The sequence below is a fragment of the Leptidea sinapis genome, chromosome 3 (assembly GCF_905404315.1).
Source record: "Leptidea sinapis chromosome 3, ilLepSina1.1, whole genome shotgun sequence".
NCBI classification, from domain to species: domain Eukaryota; kingdom Metazoa; phylum Arthropoda; class Insecta; order Lepidoptera; family Pieridae; genus Leptidea; species Leptidea sinapis.
This window is the reverse complement of record NC_066267.1, coordinates 10,169,388-10,195,618: the sequence shown is the minus strand read 5'-3', so window position 1 is coordinate 10,195,618 and position 26,231 is coordinate 10,169,388. Positions and strand designations below refer to the sequence as shown.

Sequence of the window (26,231 nt, the reverse complement as noted above, 5' to 3'; positions counted from 1 at the left end):
CCCACGACCTCCGGCGTTCCGTGCCGGTGCTCTAACCAACTAAGCTAACCGTTTGAGTACCACCTCTTTATATAACTCTGTTTGCTTTGATCAACTCTCAGGTTGTGGCTTCATCTCCAGGATCTACTTTACAGTTGATAACCTGATCAACCCCAATATTTGCATATTACGAAATTGACTTGAGATGTCGCTCTTGTAAATCTAAACAATATGTTTTGGTTTTTTTAAAGTGATAACACTCACTTCTAGGATTAATATACAAATAAAATTTGAAAAACAAAATTTTATGAACGATGCGGGATTCGAACCCACGACCTGCCGTGCCGGTGCTCTAACCAACTAAGCTAACCGTTCGAGTACAAAAACAAAATTTTATGAACGAAGTTGGTTAGAGCACCGGCACGGAACGCCGGAGGTCGTGGGTTCGAATCCCGCATCGTTCATAAAATTTTATTTTTCAAATTTTATTTGTGTATTAAATGTATTTTCATCTTTCTGTAAGTAACTGTGACTACATTTTCGATAAAGAATAAAATTAACGCTAAGAAGTAAAATAGTTTTATATGACTCAGTTGAGTACGTGACTAAAATGGTTCCTTACAACTATCATTTTGTAGCAATATAGTCGCTACTGACAGCGCATGCGTCTATTTAATATTTAATGTAAGTGAGCATCGTAAATTTTTTCGTGAACATAAGATGGATGTGTCTGTTATTGGCAATTAAGTCATACAACTTCAGAAATTGAGCAATTTGACGCATTAATACTTCAAATCTACATCCATAGCGTACAATAATTATGTACCAGTTTCCTTGTTGACAAAACACTTATCTACACGTGCGTACAACTTCAATGGATGAAGGAATAGGGTTCTCAGGTTATTTTTCTAACCGACTTTTAAACGAATGTTCTCAATTCAACTGTATTTTGGAACGAAGTCCCTTATTGGTCGTTGCGGAGAAATTCTATTTCGAGATACAAAAAGTGGAAATGACTTTCTTAAGAAAATCAATATAGGCATCATTTTCTAGGTTTTCGGCAGTGTCAATTACAAATATGACACCCCTTTCCAGATCCAAGATGGCGGATGTAACATTTTCAATAAAAACAATCATTTTCAAGATTTTTGGTGAATACACAATTTTATTTAAAAATTCCAGCATAATCGGCTTCAACACCCTCGAGAATCATGAAAACAACACCCATAATAAAGACATTGATAATTTCATGTAGATCTAACTTGGATTTACATTTTGACAGAACTATCAGTTTCGACATCCTCAAAAATCACGAAAAACCTTATGAAAATTAAAACACTGAAAACCTAGGAAATTATATCCATATTGTTACAATGACAACAATAATAAAATATTTGCGCGTCAGCTATCTTAGATGTCACAAAATAGTCTCAATAAAATTGGCTTGGCGCAAATCCGAGACCCCTCGAAAATTTATTCTTAGCCCTTCCATAGCTTTCTATCGTTTTATGTGGAACTGACCTAAAATCCGTATGGGGCTCCGTTGGGAATTAGGAAAAACATTGGCGTAAAAACTGCTTTGATAGGTCCTTCTGTATCGCTGACAATCGGTGAATGAAATTACATGACGATTGGTCCAGTAATAATTAAGGCGTAAAGGCGTTACAAAAAAAATGTTAAATTACTTATTTCTGCATTTATAATTTTACAATTAATAGTATTATTATTTATGATAATAAAGGACGAGACGAGCAGGACATTTAGCTGATGGTAATTGATACGCCCTGCCCATTACAATGCATTGCCGCTCAGGATTCTTGAAAAACCGAAAAATTCAGGGTGTTACTACAATTGCGCCCAGTTGTGGTACCTATAATCTAACCGGCATCCTGTGCAAAGGAGCCTCCCACTGTATATAGCGTCTATCCTCCATTTAAACAGTGTATTCCTTGCCAAGTACATTTTAAATAAATCAAATCAAAATTAATTTATTCTCTTCGGTTAAAAGTTAGTTTATCACCCATTAATGTATCTACGACTACGACTGACGACGTTCACCGGCGATACATAATTTTTAGCAATTTGATTTAGCAGCTGAAATGTAATTATTTATCATTATGATTAAAAACGTCAAGTTACTTACATAGTTTTGTTTATTTAATGGGGCACTTACCTGAAATACGACAATTCCATTTTAAGTTTGGATATGCTGCTATTTTCACAGTTTTTCACTGAACACTATGTCTTTGCGCGGTGTTGTATTCAAAGCGCGGTCAAAACAGAACTGAACGAAAGCTCTGCCTAATAGACGCCTATGCAGAGTTTTGCTTCAGAAACTTTTTAAGCGTGACTGTGAGTCGAGTTGTTTATTATTTTCTTCTTCTTCGCGTGCCTCTCCGACTAGCGAAGGTTGGCGGTTAGCTTTGTAGTTTCAATGTTGCGCAGCCAAGACTTTTTTCTGCGACCTACGCCTCTTTTTCCTTCTTGTTTATTGTACATCAATGTTTTCACCTTATCATATATAATAATAATAATAAGCCTGATATTGTGTTGGAAGATCGGTTAGAGCGTCGGGCATTTATTGTTGATATCACCGTTCCGTGTGATGATAATCTTGTGAAAGCTGAAATAGACAAATTGTCGAAGTACCTAGAATTAGCATTCGAGGTTACTGACATGTGGGATGTTGATTCAACAATAATTGTCCCAATAGTCGTTTCCGTTAACGGTCTTATAGCAAAGAGCCTCGACCATCATCTCAAGAGGCTCTCACTTAATAACTGGATAAAGGGTCAGTTACAGAAGCAACTGTTTGGGAACGGCACGCATCTTGCGGAAGTTCCACAGTCTGTCGCCCTAACCACCGGCGGAATTATCGTGAACCAACGCCAGCGGGACTCTGTTTTTTGTATTTATATTTGTAATATTGTTTTTTATAAATATGTTATATATAGAAATATAGAAAATAAGATGAAATTGTAATAAAGAGAATAATAATAATAATTTAATTCTCTTAAAAACATAGTTAAAAATATATGTAACGATTTAATAAGAAGAAATGGCAAGAAACTCTTTGCCACTCCATTAAATCAATAAGTAAATTTTTCATGAAAATAACCTCAAAATATTTAATTAGAGTACAGTAGATCATTTTATCAATACATCTAGCATTTAAGAATTTAACTTTAAATTTAACAAAAATAGCTAAGTTTACCACAGAATGCTCGTCATGGCACTCCAAGGCACGCCGTTCATATATTTTAGGGAACTGGAACTCCCGCCCAATGAACCCGCCCCGGTAACTCAATTATATTACAAAAAATAAGATAAAATGCCTCTTCTCACAGTAAAAAAGGTTAATATTCATACGACAGGCAATTGAAAGCCTTTAGGGCAGTTTATATACAAAATTTCTTATCGTTTAACAAATCTTTTAGATTGTAATAGGGTTTTTTCATCAGTGTACGTTTAATCCAATGTTTCTCAATGACATATCGGCGATTACTTTTCAAACTTGTGCTACAATCAAAAGTTTTAGGCTAACTTCTTTCATAATAATTTGTGTTTATTTTATAATACTTTATTCGTGCTAACACTATTGAAATCCATGTCAAATAAATAATAATGTGGTCTATGTTGCATAAGGAAAGGAAAGGAAATTTCCAAAAGGAAACTACAGCTTGGAATTCAAAAAAACGGTGATGGAAACCTGTGTTCATCCAACTTGGTTATATGGCTGCCAAACATGGGTGTTTACGAAGAAAATACAACACTTTATTAGGACATCTCAGCGCGGAATGGAAAGAAGCATGCTTAAATTAAGGAAAATTAATAAGATACATAGCCAGGGCTGGACACATTTCCAGACTAACAGACGCTAGATGGACCATTCAGACCACAACATGGAAGGGACCTGAAGGAAAGAGAAATGTGGGCAGACCACATAAAAGGTGGACCGATGAGATTAGAGAGATTGGCGGAACTAATTGGCTCGAAAAAGGAAAAAATAGAAAGGAATGGAGGAGGCCTTTACCCAACTGGGATCCATTTGAAAATAATCAAGAAAACTAACATAACATAACATAGTGCATGCATTATAACTTACTAACATAAAAGTTAATAATAAAATAATCATGTTTGTCGACTAACCGTACTAACATACTAACACTAAAATGTAGAAATCAAATGGAAACTCATTATAATAAAGGCTTTATCATCATGTTGCATAAATCATCAATCCTCTAAGGAAATCCCCTTTGATATCACATCAATATGCAGACACTGTCAATATTAGCCTATTCAATTTCAATGTCAATTTCATCCATTTATCTACACCATCAATCCATTTTAGTTTTCCCACCCTAACATTTACTAATTTACTATACTTTAGACAGTTGACTTCAAGCTTCGAGCTTCTGAAATCAATGGAGGAGCTGTCATTATCATTCCAATATCTCGTACTAGGAGATAATGATTCGAAGCCGTTCTTTATGAAACTGCACCTGAAGTCAGCGCTGGATCACTTGACAACTACCAAGCAGTATTTAGAAGTAGAAGGCCAAGAAGATGCTCGTGTACTAGAAGATTTAATTGTGGTGTAAGTATTGATATATCATATTCACATTTGGCTTTCTTAATTTAAATTCAATTTCAAAATATCTTTATTAACAAGTAAACTAAGTTATGTGCAAAACCAGTGGAGGTAGATCCTAGTAGTACAGTATCGTGATTTTACAAAAATAAAAACATATAAATGAGAATAAATTAAGTACAGGGTAAACATGCGTTGTTAAGTATAATAATTATAATTATTGATTAAGCCAGGTTTTGTCTATGTAAGCCTAAGCCACAGCTTAAAATTTAGGAGTACAAAAAGTATAATAAAGTGGTCATCACTACTCATACTCTCTTACGACGGTTCCCAATATACAATCTACAAATAGCGATTAAGGGATCTTTCAGATTCTCTGCAGTAAAAATATGGAATCACTTACTTCCTCGTCTAAAGAAACAAATGAGTATCGGATGCTTAAAAAAAATACCGTTTTGCTCTACTAAAAAAGCAACTTGCTGCGGAGAAATTGAACCACTAGAAATTCCTTTCTCTTAAAGATTTTTTCTGTGTACGGACATAAACACACGCTCACACTCACGCACACACGCATACACACACACACTTACATACACTTGCAAGGGTAATCAGAACACTTTTTTTAAATATAACCTTTTATCAAAAAGATAGCTTAAGTAGGTAATCGGGGAGCCACAATGGGACGACGTATAGCTTACCAGCGATAGAGTTTGTATGGAAATTGCAATTCACGCGTCCCAATATAAGGCGATAAGAATTACCTATCGGGTATATTGGAACAGCTTCAGATTATTGACAGCTAATTACTGACAGTTGAAGGTAGTAATTTATCTCTATCTGTAGATAGTATATTGAGAACGGCCGTTATGGAACGCGTGAATTGCAATTTCCATACAAACTTCTATCGTTGGTAAGCTATACGTCGTCCCATTGGCAGACAACGTGTACGGATAAGGTGAGTTACCGTCGATAAGTTTATTGGGACAGAGAAGTCAACGATAGTTACGATTTTTATCTCAAGTAAGAGATAGATTGAATATTGAGAACGGCCGTTACATAACTATAGAAATCAAAATCAAGAAAGTGAGTTTTAGGTTATAATAAATATGACGTTATTTTCCCAACACAATTATATAATAATACATCACAATGCAAGTATCGCTCTTATGAAATACACAGATAATCGCGAGAGACTTGAAGTTAAACTAAGTTTGCAAGCTTGTATTTTAGGCCTCCATATAGGTTCAAAATGACAGCTACATGTAGTGCATTCTACAGTATATCTAACTGCTGCAAATCTACCATAATCTGCAACTATACCATTTCATTTCTTCTTTTGTGGAAGAAGGGACAAAGGAGAGCACGGGTCACTTGATGTTAAGTGATCAGCGCCACCCACATTCTCTTGCAACACCAGAGCGTTGCCAGCCTTTAAGGAAGACGTACGCGCTTTTTCGACGGTACTTTCATAAACGTCTTCTGTTTTAACGAAAATGCCATTTTTGAAGTGAAACTTCTTTGCGCGCGGGCAAAATAAGGGTACAATTTTTACGAATAAAATGTCACGGGACGTTTTTAAAGTGAAATGATTTCAACGTTATGGATACCGTTTCCTATGTTCTCGAGGGTGCACAGAACTAATTTGGGATCATTTTTGAAATCCAAGAGGGCTGCCGCGCAGAATTATGACTTCAACAATATGGATATCGTATCCGAGTTGCTATAAGGTGAGGAAATCGAATTTGGGATCATTTTTTAAACCCAAGATGGCCGCCCGCGCCGCGAAAATTATGATTTCAACAATATGGATATCATAACCGAGGATCGCGAGGGATTAGCGCGCGGCCGTAAAAACGTAGATCATCTACATCATCACTAGCTTTGTATCGTGTAGCCTTAGCGCTCTAATGCGAGTAAGTAGAACATCTTCACTCCTAGCGTTGTATCGTGCAGGCTTAGCGCGTGGCCGCGAGTAAGTAGAACTTATAATTTCTAATACTGACAAAAACATTTGGTTTAGAGAACAGATTGGGATAATTAATATAAACGAGATTTAGAACAATTATTGGTTTTCCAAAGAAGTTTCACTTCTGACATCAATAGTTTGTACGCACGCTATTTTTTTTATTATTTATTTCTGTCTATTTATTTATATCATACAAATACTTTTAATGTTAAAAGTAATATTTAAAATACATTTTTCAGTTACGAAGACTGGGACGGATTACACATTAACGAGCAGGATTGGACCGCACGCTTCATTGAGAGCGCTCAAAGCAATTTAAACAAGCTTAGACAAGTCCAACGTAATTTGTGGGATTATGTTCAGTAAGTAAGATTATTATGCGTACTATGTCAATATTGGATTTACTGCTTCTTAATCTTTTTGCTAGAACATCGCTGAATTATTCAAAAATATATCGGGGAAGGGACGCATGCTTTTAGACGCTAACCCTTCCGCAAATACGATTGATAAGCCGAGATTACGTTAATCGCTATTTAGTCACGTTTTTCCATAATTTAAAACCTAGAGGAGTATAATTTTTTTATGACAATAAGGGACGCGACGAGCAGGACGTTCAGCTGATGGTACGCCCTGCCCATTACAATGCACTTCCTCTCAGGATTCTTGAAAGCCCAAAAACCACTTGGCCAGACTCATCCGGGTTACTTACCACACTCGCACAGAATACTGGCGTGAAGTAGCGGCCTAGTGCCGCTATCTTTCGCATAGGTTAGTATCGAAGACCGGAGGCCCCTTCCCCCCCCCCCCTCTCCAAAAATATGAGAGCGGTCCTAAAACGATGGAGGGTACCGGCTCCCGAGAATCCTTCCCCGAATATTCACGCTCTTGCTGCCCCCCGTATTCTGGGGAGGGCACAGTACCGCGCATTTCACAGGATAAACAGCCCTGTTTGTCCAGCAACACCACGGACCCCCGCTCCACGCTTAATGTGGACTTCTGTAACATCAGGGGAATTCACTCCAATTTAAACGCTGTCCACCATCACCTTGAGACGGCGCAGCCGGCCTTGTGTTTCCTTACGGAGACGCAGATATCTCGACCTAGTGATACGTCATAAATAACGTGCCCCGGGTACATAATTGAGCATAATTTTTTGCCTCATGCCGGGGTATGTGTGTATGTTAGATTCTAGCTCCGCGTAGATTTAGAGGACCGCGTCCGCATCTATGCGTGTCCAGGTATGCGTATACAGGTCCCATAGTGGTAACGCAGAAACCGAGCATCTCATGGGCTGCGTTCAAGCGGCAATTGACGATGTGCTTGCACAGATCGCCTCCGCTGAAATCATAGTCTTGGGTGATTTCAACGGGCACAATGCCGAATGGCTTGGATCACGTACCACAGACTACGCGGGGCAATCTGTGCACAATTTTGCATTGGCGTATGGTTTGGTTGAGTCGCCTATGTGGCTCCCGGATGTGGATAGCCACATGCCGTCCTTATTAGATCTTCTGCTGACTACACATCCCGATAATTACCAGGTCTCTGTCGACGCCCCTTTCGGAACGTTCGACCATTGCCTGGTCAGGAGTGTAGTGCCTATCTACGCCAACATCGCAAACCACTAGTGACCCGCCGCGTTTGTTAAGTCAGCAGATTGGGATAGGATGCGTTCCTTTTTTGCATCCTACCCTTGGGGCAAGGTTTGTTTCCCTTCGGATGATCTTAGTGCCTGCGCCGTTGCAGTAGCCGATGTGATACTGCAGGGCATGGATATTTTTATACGAAGCTCTGTAGTACCGATCGGTAGCAGATCACAGCCTTGGTTCGATGCGTCAGTTAAAGCAGCATCGTATTCCGTGGCCATCTGGAGGGCAAAGCCAAATTGGCTTAGAAGAAGCTGGGGGTCATTAATAGGATACGGCAATACTTCAAGCCGGCCCACATTCTATCGCTCTATAAAGCGCAGGTACAACAGGTATAAGCTCGATCCATTTGACCGCGTGCAACACAGAGCAGCTCGAATTGTCGGGGACCTAGTGCTCTGTGAGCGGCTGGATCACTTGGCGTTGCGTAGAGACGTCGCTTCATTGTGTGTCTTCTACCGCATTTATCACGGGGAGTGTTCCGAAGAGCTGTTTGACCTGATTCCTGTCGCTGAATTCCACCTTCGCACGACACGCCACAAGTTAGTTTATCATCCCCACCATCTTTCTTCCTCGTACTACAAAGCTGTGGAATGAGCTTCATTGTGCGGTGTTTCCGGGACGATACGACATGGGTACCTTCAAAAAAAGCGCGTACACCTTCCTTAAAGGCCGGCAACGCTCTTGTGATTCATCTGGTGTTGCAAGAGAATGTGGGCGGCGGTGATCACTTAACACCAGGTTACCCGTACGCTCGTATGTCCTCCTATTCCATAAAAAAAAATCTGAGCGGCACTACAATTGCGTTAGTCACCTTGAGACATAAGATGTTAAGTCTCATTTGCCCAGTAATATCACCTCCTACGGCGCCCTTCAGACTGAAATACATTAATGCTTAAACCTTACTGCTTCACGACAGAAAAAGAGGGTGTTGGGGTATGGGTGGGTAACCACACCCATAATCTAGCCGCCCACTGGTAACAAAAAGTAATAGTACAGCCTCGATTGGCGACCTCGTACCAGAAGGCGTAGTGTTTGTAGGCCCCCCACAAGATGGACTGACGATCTGGTCAAGATCGCCGGAGTAGGTTGGATGAGGGCAGCGCAGGACCGATCGTCATGGTGATATTTGGGGGAGGCCTTTGTCCAGTAGTGCACGTTTTCTGGCTAAAATGATGATGATGATGTTGATTTACTGAATTTCTAAGAAACTGTTGAAGTGTAATACGGACTCACACTCGGTTAACTACCATCGTACAAGATATAAATAGATCATACTTTCTCATTCATCAAATTTGCTCTTAAAGCGTTTTTTTATGTCTACAAATTTTACAGATATTGACACTTTAGAGAACGCGTTCAATCAAACTCAACTGAAATTCTTTTTTTTGTTTAAGAGTTGTGCCATACAGTTCGTGCATCATATAGTTGGATTCCAATTCAAATATTTTTATTTTAAATAGCATATGTTATCACATAGTGAAAGTCAAAAACTACCACCAATTCTAAAAAGTATGCCTCAGACTCGAGAATAACGAGCGCAAGAAACTAAGTGGGCTTCTTTTTTTGAAGGAAAACTTCTTTAGGCGTGACTTGGGGGTAACTCACAATATTTTACTTATAGAAGTACTAGCATTACTTCCGGCAGAAAAAAGTCAATTGAAACAATTTTTAACTATTATAATTGAATGGTTTAAAAAATTGTTTCAAATTGCTCAGTAATATTTTCTGAAAATTTCCAAGTATATTTGTTCATTTATGACTACTTTGTTGTAATAAATAATAAATAAAAGTTCTCAGTCTGACGTTTGCGAAATTCGTTATTTTTTTTCGTCCATCGGACAGGCAAAAGGTCTGAGCCCAAAGAGTCATATTCGTAAATATTCAATAACAACGTTATATTGATATGTGTGATATTAATAATTATTTTTATTCAATTATTTATTAATAACACGGCTTTAATTAATGTAAGTTTATATTTAATGGTATAAATTAAATCTTCTTGTCTTTCAACTTTTAAAGAATATTTGTTATATACTGCATGTCCTAGAATAGGTGGGACAAACAAGGGCAAACGAAACGAAAATAACACATTTGTCTGTGAGCTTTCAGATAAGCAAAAAAAGTATATATATATATATATATATATATATATATATATATATATGTATCTGTTAATTATTCCTAAAGTTAATTATAATTAAATTTTACTTCAGTCGCGCGTAAAGATTACACGCATATACTTTTTCATAAAAAATGGTTACAATGTAATATCGTACAATAATATTTATTATTTAATACAATTTTGTTATTATTTGATAGAATAACGTTTTGATTTAAACAAAAACAATTATTAATAACCAAAAGTCATTTATTTATATCTTAATTTAACTTTATTAAGCAGATTCTTATTTATTTCGTCATTATATTATTATTTACTGCCAAAAAATATTTTACAAAGTTCACGCACTTTTGCGGCGAGAAGTAACACACAATATAAAAAAGCGCCTCTTTTGCTTTTATGAAAATAACTTTAGTCATGCTTTTACAATTTCGTTATATTTTTATTTTTTTCGCTCGCAAAATACATTGAACAATGTTCTGTTCCTTACATGAGCGTAATAGGTTTTTCGTGGTTATTCGGAATGCATAGAACTTAAAACACTAGTTACTTTCCGCAGCATTTCCATAATAATTATAACTACAGTAAAAGAAACAAAAAAGGTCGCTTTGTTAACTTTTTTATTAATTATAATACACACACACACATACCATGGCTCCTGGGTACCACAACGGCGCCTATTTCTGCCGTGAAGCAAACATTGTTAGCATTATGGTTTTCGGTCGGAAGGGCGCCGTAACTACAGAAATTACTGGGCAAACGAGTCAACATAAAGTCTTCTTTCAGTAAAATACCCTATCTACGATATTTAAGGTACTTTCCCTTCATGTCCCATAACTTTGGGACACCCTGTATAGTTGCAGATCAAAACTCGAGAAACGTTAGCCCAATTGAAATGAACCTTTGTGCACATAATGAGCGACATGGCCACTCCGACAAGTTAGTGCCGGTTAGGTGGCACTAGCAGTGAATTTTTTTTTGAACCATAGATCGAAATGTCGAATTTTTTGGGTGAAGCGAAGCGCACCGGCGGCAAGCTTGTGTTAGTTAAGACAGATATCCTGATAGTATAAATTTTTATTATTATATAACTATTTATTGTAACGAAATAATTTTTAATAAAACCTCATTATCATTTCTTAGTGAAAATTTTATCAATTATGGTCGAATAACGACTTCTACAAGATATAATCAGTACAGACAAATGGCCTTGTTTGATGGAAATCGGTACTTGATTGAAATACGTATTCATTCGCAAGTGTGTGAAGAAAGATTGAGAACATTTGAGAGGGTTGTAAAGAAAAGGAATTGGGGCATTGGGTCGTGTTACGTTTCATGGAATAATTTTTCGTATTTATAACCAAAATGAGTCGTATCAAACGTATAATATTGCGTATCAAAATTGTCAAGTTTTTTATTCTTGCCAGATATTTCAGTTATTTTCATATATACATTTTTGTTGAGTTTCTATTAATTGCGGTGACATTGACGGGAGTATCGATTTCTTCCCAAAATATCCTTGCCTTTTCTTCTTATCTAATATATAAAATTCTCATGTCGCGGTGTTTGTAGTTAAACTCCGTCGAAACGACCGATTCTCATGAAATTTTGAGCGCATATTGGGTAGGTCTGAGAATCGGACAACATCTATTTTTCATCCCCCTAAATGTTAAGGGTGGTCCACGCCAAATTTAATTTTTCTGACAATTTTTGTTAAATTTGTTTGATTATGAGTCAGCGTTAAAAAATCCATACAACTTCATATTTTCACCCACCTACGATCAACAGTTACTTTTGTAACGTGATTTTAATATCGGCAATACAACGTTTGCTGGGTCAGCTAGTAATATATAAAATGATCACCTACATAGATGATCCGTTTTACTACCATCCCATTGACAAAAGCCCTCGTCTCTCCAGAGTTATGGAGTCGATTGTGCCGCTAGCTCTTGGAATACCTGAAGGTACTTCAGTTGATTAGGATTACCTTCCGAGGATTTGGAATTCTTTTCCCTTACCATCAATTGAAATATTTAACCGTTTCACACGGCTATGGCCTAAGAATTAAATACGGCAGACAAAGCACAAAGATGGCGTCAGAAATTTAATCCTCTAGCAATCACAAAAGACATACCTCCATAATATAACATTGGAAAGGTCTTGCTGACAAAAGCTAAAAATAGTTTCCAGGTGGTCAGGATCAATAGCTATTCAGGTTCAAACATTTCTGATTGAGTTACATGAAAAATAAGGTCGGCACGAGTTAAATATTTGTTTTGAAGTTTTACCATTGAGGCTTCTTTGCACAGGATGCCGGCTAGATTATGGGTGTAATGTGAAATGGGCATGAAGCTGTAATGTGTAAGCATTACTGTGCTTCAGTCTGAAGGGCGCCATAGCTAGTGAAATTACTGGGTAAATAAGACTTAACATCTTTTGTCTCAAGGTGACGAGCGCAATTGTAGTACCGCTCAGATTCTTTGGGGTGTTTCAAGAATCCTCAGTGGCACTGCATTGTATTGGGCAGGGCGTATCAATTACCATCAGCTGAACGTCCTGCGCGTCTCGTCCCCTATTCTCATTAAAAAAAAATTGCATGATTTCAGCGTATCTGTGGACAGCGAAGTGTGGTCTGCCAGGAGGACGCTGGGGTTTGGTATCTTGGTTTTAATCCTGGTGCTCTTAGTTTCTCCACTCCTCATTTTGCTTCTACGATACACCATCAGTACTATACAGGTGAGAGATCTTAATAGTATATTATTTTATCTATACTAATAAATGGAGAAACGGGTTTTTCCTTCGTTAATACAGCAAAAACTACTGAACCGATCTCAATAATACTTATATCATAAGGTGATGGTTTTACTAAGCAAAATAAAATAAAATAAAATAAAATAAAAAAGCCTTTTATTCCCATGCTAAATTACATAATTAAATTAAACTAAATTTAAAAATAATCTTATAATAATTATTTTTAGTAAACTTAACTTAAGCCTGATATTATTAGAAATTAAAAAGAGAAAAGTTTTATGTAAGTAAATTTCTTATCTATTTCTTAATAACTAATGTTTTAATTAGTAGTATGGGCCCCTCGTTGGGTGAAGGCCTTTTCCATTTTCTTCCACACTATACGGTCTTTGCCCAATATTAGCCAGTCTTTTCCAACGTATTCAATCCGGAACCTATATGTTTTTGACTTAGAAATACCTATATATTTGCAATACAAATAATTCAGTCAATGAAATTTCATTACATATGACAATTAATGCAATGAGCAGGCGTGGGGTTCCTAATTTATATGGCAACACGGACTTGTAAAAAAATAAGGACTCCGTGTCACCTTACATAACAGTGTACCACTAAAACAAGCCGATTAACGTGTAAATACATGGCCCCAAGCACACACTTACACTACTACAGGCCGTTAGGCGGCCATTATGAGAATTGTAATCGTCTGTGACAGATCAATTTGCGTGTCAATAAAATATTTAAAAAATGCCGTCGTGCGTTGTCAAATAGTGTCAAAACGATACTACTTATATAAGTATTTGTGGCCATAATATGATTATTTAAGGGAGAAAAAATTATGTAACTAGTATCCCCCGTAACCGCACACACACTAGCATAACGGTGCTTCACTTGCTAATATCACGGCGCGGAGACCTTCTTTTTTTACTCGTCCGTGTATGGCAATACAACGTTTGCCGGGTCAGCACTTCTATCGCAATATACTGACAAACGATCATGTGGGTTTTATGTTGATAACTGATTACCGATCATCATGTTCTGTTTGCAACATAAAATAAAGTTCATGCTTATCTTGAAACCCTATGCCTAGAATACGACGGGTGGCCCGAGAACACTCAGGGAGAAATTCCCTAAGTTTATGTATGTATACACTTTTATAATAAAGTCCCAGCCACTATTCAGGCATTATTTATAAATAAATTTAAATGTTTTATAAAAAAAAATGGCTCTGTCGTAAATCCACACTCCACAGCTGAATATCTAAGTGATCGGACAGCCTTGGACTAGATTATGATTATTTTATAGCGATAGATATGACTTTACAATATTATATATTTTTCTTGAAAAGAGCGCAAAAAAAGAATGCTGGAAGAGTTTCTTGCGCCGCTTCTTCTATCTCAGAGCGCCATTTGTTTTCCAAGCGGTAGTACTATCTAGTATAGTAGAAATGACATGAAAAAGAATTCTAAAGGAATCAATTTTGAGAAAATTAATGCCCTTTTAATATAGTGGGTAAATTTCAGGGATATCTCCTTTTGTGAAACGAGATCGATGGATAAAAGTTGCTCTACTCGATACTTAGAAGTAGGTTGCAACTTTATGTAGATTTTACGTTTTCGTTTGGTAAGAAACCTGTCAAAGTTATAAGCTTTTGAAGGGAAATTATAATTTCAATCAATATTTCACGCTTGCCAAAGAATTTAAGTGAATGCTGCCAAAAGACTCCCAATACTTATGAAATCGTACTTACTAATAAAGTAATATATGACTACTCAGTCTATACTCGTATATAGCTGATGTTTGAAACACGGTTTCAAGCATCCTTTGCGAAATTATTTTTGGAAATTTCAATTTTAACAGGGCTTATTAACCGCACTCTTAATTTAGCATGTAAGTGTTTGTTTTTTGATAATGGACATGAGATTTCAATAACAGCTACTAAATATTGTTACTATATAATATATCATAAGAGTTCTTCTATAGAAGGGTTAACTTATTGAAAGAACTTGACCATTGGACTGATCTTATAATCTCATGTGTGTTTTAGCTAATGTGCTATTAAGAAGAGACTAATACTTAATAAGACTTAATATTTGTCGTGTGACATAGATATAACCAGACAGCAGGCTAGCGAAACTCTCTAAGTAAAAAGCGATTCACTTGATTGTATGAAACGTGCAGTCATTGAAAGATTCACATATGACGGCTATAATCATGTAAAACAAGGATATAGTCGAAATCCTTCACGGTTTAAGCAACCGTTCACTTTCAAACTTAGCCGGATTATACTTCGTCGCCAATCGCGATACTGTAATTACTACTATTTCAAACTTATGTCAAATCACTGCACGTTTCATACTAAACTGAATTTCAATTTTTACTTAGGCAGTCCCGCCTGTTATTAAATAGTATTAACATCCTCTTTGCCAGACTCGTACTTGCACTAACTCGTTACAGTATCAGTTAAAAAAGAGATCATCAGCTTGTTGTTGATAAAATTATCGTAGATAATCTAACTAATCATAAAAAGCTAAAAAATGTCCATCCATGTTCAAATTATCTTATTATCAATGATTCTTAATCTGAGCATAATGTATAAATTCCAGAAATTCACCGAGTCAATAGAAATAAGTACACAGAAGCTGGTTGCTGAGAAACAGAAGAGTGACCTACTGTTGTCTCGAATGCTGCCCATACCAGTCCTAAGGAGGCTTCGGGCTCAGAAGACAGTTCCTGCCGAGTCCTTTGACGCTGTTACTATCTACTTCAGTGATATTGTTGGTTTCACTAACATTGCTGCTAAAAGCACGCCCATGGAAATTATAAACATGCTCAATATGTTGTACCAGTGAGTATTGTAAAGTGATCAGCTATTTGTTGGAGATTATTTTTTTATGGTCTAGGAGGACAAATGAGTGCACGAGTCACCTGGTGTTAAGAAGTGATCACCACCATTCACGCCACTCATAATCTTTTGTTTTTGCTTAATAAATCAGAGGCGTTTTTTATTAACGCTTTTTTTTGTAGGTACCCATGTCGTATCGTACTGGAAACATTTATTTCATATCTCTAAAATATGTAGATATATATATGGATCCTTCCAATTATATTCTAAGAGTAACGGAAATTTCTTAAATATATTATTGTACGGTAGTTCTAAATTTATGCAAATGTTACATATTTCCAGAATGTTCGACGATAAAATAACGCAATACAACGTGTACAAAGTGGAGACGATCGGAGATGCTTACATGGTCGTGTCTGGACTCCCACAGAGAAATGGTAAAAGTTTTCTTCTTCTAAATAACTACGCTTTTCACAGAGAGGTTGTATCGTTTTTGCCTGCTCACCCGCTTGCTCGTGTCTATTGAACCGGTTCGAGTGTCTCGCTGTTTCTTTTCACAACAATACCTACCTTAGTATTTCCTTTATGTAACTTTATTAAATTTTAAATGAGTCTTGGTACTTTTGCTAAATATGTACTTTATATATATATTACTAAGTATTATTATTAAGTACCTTCACAGAATGTGTTCCTTCATCGGAATGTGTTTAGTAAAACTAATATAGGATATATCCAATATTATAATTTTTATACTTTATTTTTTACTATAGTATTGTATCTGTTTGTTTCCTTAATAAATAAATAAATAAAAGTATATTTACCAACTAGGTTACACATACTAGCTAATAAGTCTGTTATTAACCTTATCTTCAACAAAGAATAATATTTATAATTGAAAATTGTTGTTGGGACGTACACATATTTTAATACGTCATAAAATATCTTGTCAAGCCCCTCTTTTGGCTATTCTGGCACAGAATAATGAGGAATGGTACAGAAGTTTCACTTAGTTACACTTTATAAAAAAGTTACTTTAATTGCCCGCTTATCAGGTTTATTTTAAATCATTCTGAATTACTCAATTTGTAGCTGCGTTGGATTTATAACACATTGATAAATAATTTGACGATACCCTCTTAATATTGGGACCATATGCCTTTTGTACGATATTTAACAATTTGGTTGTTGCTGTTAGTGAGGCTGTGAACCAAACTGACGATGCTATAACAACCTTAGAATCGGCATGTCGACGGAAGAGAGAATTAACTAGTTACTTTACATAAACATATACACAGATGTGATTCTTACACGTATTTATTTATCTACAAGTCTTATGCTTCTTTATGTTTGAGAGGACTTTCTCTGATCTGATGACCCACGCAGCCGTAGTAATATTTTCGTGCCTCTCTATCTAGCGGGGTCAGTCACGCCTAATACCCCCAAGCAAAGAGCCGGTCCTAGGTTCGAGTCTCCTTATGAGACACCCCATGATTTTTGTTACGTAGTAGTCCATGCCCCACGTCCTATGGAAAAGCTTTCGAGCTACCAATACCATACCCCGATATATAGGGCCTTTTTCTTTTTTTAATAATGAAAATAATAATAATTATATATTTAATTGCAAAAAACATAGTATACAATGGTGTTAAAATATTATAATAATGAGATTATTTGTTTTGCTAGCATTATTCCTAGCATGCAAATATTTAACTACAAAATTTTCAGGGTTTCTTACTACGTAAAGTGCATTTTCCACCTCTCAACAAAATATATTTTTGTTATTATATTATATATAGTTTATAATTGTCACAAAAGACTCAACTCCGTCTTACGAAGTTTCGATCAGGTCACGTGTCCTGACGCGAGTTTAACATTTTATACCCATACCAATAAAAGTGCTCAATGCCGCTAAAGAAGTTTACACGTCATGGCAGACTTTCTTTAAGTAGAGTTGCAATAACAAAAAATTCTATTTGATTGTCTGTAATGGATGCAAATGGACTTAAATAATATGTAATTCCAATGTACGCGACGTCGATTAACTGATCTAGTGGACGCCTTAGCTTATTTATTATTTATTTTCCCATTAGTTCATAATTATATATTATGTAGAAGTAATTTGTATATAATACACCATAATTACTAAATATGTCATTCCGATCAATAAGGCTATTAATAATGTGTCCAGATATTATGTTTTGTAATGTACATTTAAGCCGAGACGAATAAAGCTTAAATACATAAGTCTAACTTAAGGTTATGTTAAGATATTTTGTCAGATTGTATATACCATTTATTATGATATCCCAAGCTTGCTCTTTGATCAATCGAGCAAGAACAATTAAATTTAGTTTAGTTTCAGCTTCGATATATATAATATTTAATTTCACCTTCTCTATTATTGAGGTCTATTATAAAGTAATTTCATTAAATTTTTTATTGGTTGTAGCAAAATATGGGTCGTATTTAAGAATTATTATATAATTGACGAAAACTTGATCATCTTCTAGAACGTCGTAAATGATACTTTACAATTAGGTATTCAAAGAGGCAGCGCGATTACATTCGTGACAATGACAGAAGACGTTTAAGCTTCTGAGATACCGTATCTAGTGAGGTACCAAGATGTCGATAGTTTGCCGATTTTAGTCTTTATTTCCTAACACCGAGAAAATATTATAACTTTAACATTTAGCCACAGCAAAAAATTGAATTTTTAATCTATACTCATAAATTTAGAGCTGGTTTTCTCCTTCGGTTATACTTTGACAAATACAAAGTCGATCGGAATAATACCTACTTCTACCATAAAATACAGCCTGTTTCGGAGAAGGTTTTTAGTATATGATATATTGGTGATGACTTATCCGGAACTTTTATTTCTTTTACTTAAAAATACCTTTATATTCGCAATACAAATAATTCTGTCACTTAGATTTCATTCTATATGACACTTCATAAAATGGGCGGGCGTGGGGCACTTCATTTATATGACAATACAACGTTTGCCCCGGATCAGCACTTGTACAATAATATACTCAAAATATTTGAATAAATACAATTAATTTTATTTATTCGATTATATTATAGGCAATCTTCACGCCTCAGAAATAGCCGATATGTCATTGGCTCTGATGCGGTGCCTCGAGGGTGCAAAGGTGCCGCACAGACCTGAAGAACTGCTGAGGATCCGAGCTGGTGTGAACACTGGGCCATGTGTTGCTGGAGTAGTGGGCACCACAATGCCGAGATACTGCCTGTTTGGAGACGCCATCAATACTGCAAGTCGGATGGAGAGTACGGGGGAAGGTACTAAGACCACAATTTATTAATTTATAATAATCTCTAAAAAATTTGCTTCTAGCTCCTGCAAAGCTAAGAACGCGGTTTTTTTTTATTGAAAAGTAGGGCAAACGAACGTAAGCCTAGTGCTAAGTGATCACCGCCGCCCACATTCTCTTGCAACACCAGAGGATTCACAGGAGCGTTGCACGCGTCTAAGGAAGGTGTGCGCGCTTTGTTTGAATATACTCAAGTCTTATCGTCCCGGAAACACCGCACCAGAAAGTTCATTCCACATTCCACAGTGAAAGAATCACGCACTACAAATATCTTGTTTCAATCTAGTTTCTGATAGCTCTTGTTTCTGTTTTGATCTAGTTTCTTAAAAACGGCACTGTGTAGGAACGCCACTAATTTTAATTAACCTGCGCAGAAACAAGAGTCAAGAACCACGCATTATTCTCTTCTTAGATCATTTTTACTTCTAGATAGACTATGACAGAAAAAAATGTGTTTAAAACTAACCTCTATTTAGAGCAATTCACGCACACTAACACAAAATGTCATACAAATTGCGAGTGTTAGACGTAGCTTGTCACGCACACTAAACTAATATTCCTGGCTTGTTTTTATCGGTTGTCTAACAGCAAGAGACTCTATCTAGACGTATAAATTATCTAAGATTCTATTATTTGTAAGCTACTGCAGCTTCTTTCTTATTTTATTTTTAAATGAAAATAAGGGACGAGACGAGAGACAGTTACCCTTAAATCGCCAATAAACGTAACATTTGGCGAGTAAATAAATGTAAGTTAAATGTAAGTAGGTATATGTAAATAAAAAAAATAAAAAAATTTACAGTGCCGCTCGGGATTCTATAAAAACACAAAGATTCTGATTTTTGAAATTTTTTTACACATTATTGCTTCACGCCAGTAATAGACGCCGTTTAAATCTTGGTTTGCACAGGAAGCCGGCTAGATTATGGGTACCACAATGGCGCCTATTTCTGCCGTGTGTTTCGATCTGAAGGGCGCCGTAGCTAGTGAAAGTACTGGGCAAATGAGACTTAACATCTTATGTCTCAAGGTGACGAGCGCATTTGTAGTGCCGCTCAGAATTTTTGGATTTTTTGAGAATCCTGAGCGGCACTGCATTGTAATGGACATGGCGTATAAATTATCATCAGCTGAACGTCCTGCTCGTCTCGTCCCTTATTATCATAAAAAAAAACGTATTGCTGATATTAAAATCGCGATACTAAAGTAACTGTTGATCGTAGATGGGTGTAAATATGAAGTTGTATGTATTTTTTAATGCTGACTCATAATCAAATTTAAAAAAAAAATGTCAAAAAAATAAAAAATATAAATTTCGTGTGGACCATCCTTAGCATTTAGGGGGATGAAAAATAGATGTTGTCCGATTGTCAGACCTACCCAATATGCACTCAAAATTTCATGAGAATCGGTCAAGCCGTTTCGGAGGAGTTCAAAGTTAAACACCATGACACGAGAATTTTATATATTAGATATTTTCTGCTCACAATTTGTTATGTAAATTATACTAGAAATATACACGGTACTTGTAGATCTATATTGTTTAAGACGCTTTCTATAACAAAAGTACGTATATGTAAATATTTCATACTATGTTTTAATTCAATGTTTTTGTAGCGATGAAAATCCACATTTCTCCGAGTACGAAAGCAGCCTTAGATGAAATTGGGGACTATGAAATGAAATCAAGAGGATTCGTTGATATTCAGGTATTTATTTTAAATTTGATATAAGCTTCAGTACGTCAGTTGTAAAGAGACACTGGGATCACTGATGGTAGGCGATGATTTATTTTGAAAAAAAAAAAAAACTTCAATAATTTTGAGAACTATCGACCATATACTATTATGTATCGAAATAACATTTTATATGAAATTTTACAAATCAGTAACGTGAACATCTGCCTATCATAGCATCTACTCATACTTCTTTGATTTCTAACAACAATCTAACGAAACTGACGAAAAAACAGTTTTTGTAAAGATCTATTGTAATTATAAATATATATAAATTTCAAACATCTCACATTTAACCTGAAGGATAGATTTCTTTGAATCTTTTTAACCTAATTGTTAAACTAAAATTATATGCCAATCAGTGTCCCCAACGGGCACTGCGACCCTTTCGAAGATCAATTATAGCTAGTACAACGGTGCTACAGAAGTTCCTTTAGGTAAACTTCTTTCATATAGGTAAGAAGACTATCGAGTTTTCAAGATTTTGGAGGAGAACGCGTGGTTTTATTACGCCTGCCACTGGCCAGTAGTTATTGTCCTGGTTAGAATTATTACCTGATATCTTTTTAAAGAGAAAAGTTATTGTCCTTCTCGGCTATCAGATTGGATTGGGCATGGAGAAAGTAGTAAAATTTTTAGGTGAATAAGTAGTACAGTGTAGATAAGGTGTGTCATTGGCTGAAGTTATCAAGTAAATATTCTCAGAGGAAATTTAACTGCAACTAACAATTCCAATCGAAGACCCTCTTTCTGTTGGACGCTGTAGATTCAGCAATCATAGTATACAGACCAGATATTTAGGGCTCAATGAGACCCCTAGCTCTAAAGGAAAGATCTTGTTTAATCCTTAGGGAAATGACTCCACCCCACATTAAAAAGAGCCAGTAACTAAGAGGACATGAACTCCTTCCTCTCTAAGTTAATTTTATTTTTATTTTACAGCTTTATAGAGGATATTGGTTTTGGGGAGTTTCTGTAACATGGATGGGCAAAGAATACGGTAGATCAGATAAAATATATAATACACTTCTACAATAAAGTCCCAGCCACTGTTCAGGCATTATCTATAAATAAATTTAAATGTTTTATAAAAAAATGGCTGTCGTAAATTCTATTACTCCACTGCTGAATATCTAAATGATCGGACAGCCTGGGACTAGATTGTGATTATTTTATAGCGACTGTACAATATTGTATATTTTTATTGAAAAGAGCGCATAAAAAAAGAATGCTGGGAGAGTTTCTTGCGCCGCTTCTTCTCTCTCAGAGCGCCATTTGTTTCCGAAGCGGTAGTAGTATCTAGTAGTATAAGAAATGACATCAAAAAGAATTCCAAAGGAATCAATTTTGAGAAAATAAATGCCTTTTATGCCTTTTAAGGGTCGCAGCAAATACAATTCACTTTTCACTAAAAAAACCCCATTTGTCGTATCACCGCTCTTCGGCAACACTTCTCTTAAAGCCGCGCCTAGTATCGGAATACTGGGTCTCGAAATCTCGAGCGATTGCCAATTCCGTGGCCATCTGGAGGGCAAAGCCAAATTGGCTTCAAAGAAACTGGGCGTCATTAATAGAGCACGGCAATACTTCAAGCCGGCCCACATTCTAGCGCTCTACAAAGCGCAGGTCCGGCCACACATGGAGTATTGCTGTCATCTCTGGTCTGGTGCACCCCAGTATCTGCTCGATCCATTTGACCGCGTGCAACGTAGAGCAGCTCGAATTGTCGGGGACTCAGTGCTCTGTGAACGGCTGGATCACTTGGCGTTGCGTAGAGACGTCGCTTCATTGTGTGTCTTCTACTGCATTTATCACGGGGAGTGTTCCGAAGAGCTGTTTAACCTGATTCCTGCCGCCGAATTTCACCATCGCACGACATGCCACAAGTTAGGATATCATCCCCACCATCTGGATGTGTGGCGGTCCTCCACAGTGCGGTTTTCAAGAAGCTTTCTCCCTCGTACTACAAAGCTGTGGAATGAGCTTCCTTGTGCGGTGTTTCCGGGACGATACGACATGGGTACCTTCAAAAAAAGCGCGTACACCTTCCTTAAAGGCCGGCAACGCTCTTGTGATTCCTCTGGTGTTGCAAGAGAATGTGGGCGGCGGTGATCACTGAACACCAGGTGACCCGTACGCTTGTTTGTCCTCCTATTCCATAAAAAAAAAAACTCTACACTTGCCTCACTCAAATAAAAGCACAACCAACCAACCAACTTTACACTAACTAATGAAAATAAGGGACAAGACGAGAAGGACGTTCAGCTGATGGTAATTGATACGCCCTGCCCATTACAATGTAGTGCCGCTCAGGATTCTTGAAAAACCCCAAAAATTCTGAATGGCACTACAACTGCGCTCGTCACCTTGAGACATAAGATGTTAAGTCTCATTTGCCCAGTAATTTCACTATCGATGGCGCCTTTCAGACCGAAACACAGAAATGCTTACACATAACTGCTTCATGCCAGAAATAGGCGCCGTTGTGGTACCCATAATCTAGCCGGCATCCTGTGCAAAGGAGCCTCCCACTGGTACTCCCCCTAGTATTCAAAAATCTAATGCTTATTTCATTTATCTTCAGGGTAAAGGTGTCATGGAGACATATTGGCTGGTCGGCAAGAAGGGCGGCAGATCAGAGAGTCCCAGGGCTATGCGGCTGCAGGATTATGACCAGAATGTTTTGGAACTGCTCATTAGAACATGATTTAAGACTAATAAATATTAAGTTTGACTTGCTGTTTTTTACTTGTATTAATGGAAGAGGAGGAGAAATGAGCGTTGGGGTCACCCGTTCTTAAGCTATTACCGCCGCCCACATTCTCATGCAACACCAGAGGAGTCACAGGAGATTTGCCGGCCTTTAAGGAGGTTGCGCGCTGTTTTTGAAGGACAGGTATAGTCCCGGAAACAACAAGGAAGCTCAATCCACACACGCAAACACGAAACACGCACTGTAGAGGAAAAACCACACATCCAGATGGTGGGAATGATATATAATTTATATTTACTTATATTAATCTGAATAAAATACTTCTTGATATTATTATGTTCATCACACTTACTCCTCACTTAGATATTCATATATAGAGCATGGCAATAATCAGTGTTCAACAAAAAAAGGCAGGTCCGCCAAGACAGTTATGGTTTATTATGTTGTGGTGCACCCCAGTATACGCCCAAAGTATTTGACCGCTTGCAAAGTAGAACTGCTCGAATCGTCAGGAATACAGTTATTAACATTTAGAAACAAAAAAAAACGATAAAAACTAATTTCATTATTTGCTCTGATTGAGCACAAGCAATTTGAAATCTTGCAACTTGATTTACTTCTGTTTTTTCAAGATAATAATTTTGATAATCGAGTGAACTAATGAGTGCGGTTTTTATGGAACTTTCTTTCACTAACAACCTAACTTTGTAGATATTTGCGCAAGGTATGACACGGTTAGGGATGAGGACGTATGACAAACATGGGGATTCACATATTATTTGATTCACACGCGTATTATAAATCAAATCAAAATCACTTTATTCATGTAGGTCAAGGAAATGACACTTACGAATGTGAAAAAAAAAATTTTTTCTTATTGAATCTACCGCTGTAAGTAGAAGAAGTAGTAAGAAAGTTATTGTTAAATTAAATACTTTTTTTAGTGATCACATTTAATTATAATCACATTCATATTATTCCTTAGTATATTATTCAAACAAAATAAATCTACATAAAATTAAAACTATCATTACGTGGAAGCGTTCCAAGAATACTGGCAGCATCACCGTGTTGGATAGCAAGGCTGATCCGTTGACCGAAATAGCTGCCAGCGCTTGGGTTTCCAGTAGCCTTATTGAGGCGCGAAGATAGTATTTTGAACATTCTCCGTGCCTCTGGCTCCACGGGCCAAGTGTCTCGACATCAAACTGTACAAAGATATATGACTCACTGAGACCAACATACTTGCGACGCTTGCTGTCTTCGGCAGTCGAAGCAGCAGCCCCAGCACCAACTGACGTAACTTGGACATGAGAAGGAGCCAGAGTGTCGACGTAAGTCGCGTCCTTATTCCTTTAAATAGTTCATTATGATTAACCAATTGGGCTATTAAGGTTAAGGTAACGAAGGTGAAATATGTAGGTACGAGACGAAGTAAAGGGTTTATGTTAGACTAGTAGACCCTGCAAACGTTGTATTGCCATATAAAGTAATAAGAAAAAATCAATAATTAAAATTAAAGTTTGTTTTTTACCTCCTGAGAAAGTAAGAAAGATATAAAGATTCTAATTAGTTATTGATTTTAAACAATTTTTCAATTTGATTTCTGAACGTCGGAGGACACATCAAAGTAAATACAAAATTATTGTTTTTATTTAATTCCGAGGATTTTCATATTTATTCACCTTTTAAACCTTCTCTAGACTTCCACAAATAATTCAAGACTAAAATTAGCCAAATCGGTACAGCCGTTCTCGAGTTTTAGCGAGACTAACGAACAGCAATTCATTTTTCTATAACAATAATTCTCTTATAAAATTACTTAATTTGTCTTACTAATTTGCTTACAAAATGATTGCAATACAACTTTTCAAATCACTTCAAATCAAACGCCAAAGTTGTCACATTAACGCGAAGGTAACCCGGGAAAAAATCTACAGCAAATCTTACAGGCATTATGTATTTTGCAAAACCATAACGCTTGATATGAGTTAGTCCAGGCCGACTTACAGATATCTTATATCATTAGTGAACTTCTTTCTATCCAGGTCCGAGGTTCGAGTCTCCTTCCGATACGCCCCGCGTCTATGAGCTACATTTTCGGCCACCAAAATCCCGCCCGGCTTCGCTGTCTTTGCACAGAGGAGGTTTTTAGTCGGTAGGCGGTGTTTACTCCCGAGCCCGACATATGGGCCCCATTTTTTTTTTTTTATGGAATAGGAGGACAAACGAGCGTACGGGTCACCTGGTGTTAAGTGATTACCGCCGCCCACACTCTCCTGCAACACCAGAGGAATCACAAGAGCGTTGCCGGCCTTTAAGGAAGGTGTACGCGCTTTTCTTGAAGGTACCCATATCGTATCGTCCCGGAAACACCGCACAAGGAAGCTCATTCCACAGCTTCGTGGTACGAGGAAGAAAGCTCCTTGAAAACCGCACTGTGGAGGACCGCCACACATCCAGATGGTGGGGATGATATCGTAACTTGTGGCGTATCGTGCGAAGGTGAAATTCGGCGGCAGGAATCAGGTTGAACAGCTCTTC

General features: G+C 37.0%; 1 protein-coding gene across 1 annotated transcript in view; it reads left to right on the top strand.

Annotated features, from left to right (window-relative positions):
* Positions 1 to 23,708, top strand: part of LOC126979619 (atrial natriuretic peptide receptor 1-like) — a 147,826-nt gene extending 124,118 nt beyond the window's left edge. Inside the window, exons 7-14 of the mRNA XM_050829051.1 lie at positions 4,370 to 4,576; positions 6,776 to 6,898; positions 12,911 to 13,040; positions 15,659 to 15,900; positions 16,240 to 16,334; positions 18,988 to 19,206; positions 20,856 to 20,947; positions 23,559 to 23,708. Coding sequence (XP_050685008.1) covers positions 4,370 to 4,576; positions 6,776 to 6,898; positions 12,911 to 13,040; positions 15,659 to 15,900; positions 16,240 to 16,334; positions 18,988 to 19,206; positions 20,856 to 20,947; positions 23,559 to 23,681 — 1,231 coding nt within the window. The 3' untranslated portion in view covers positions 23,682 to 23,708. The remainder of the gene's footprint in view (positions 1 to 4,369; positions 4,577 to 6,775; positions 6,899 to 12,910; positions 13,041 to 15,658; positions 15,901 to 16,239; positions 16,335 to 18,987; positions 19,207 to 20,855; positions 20,948 to 23,558) is intronic.
* The last annotated feature ends 2,523 nt before the right edge of the window (positions 23,709 to 26,231 follow it).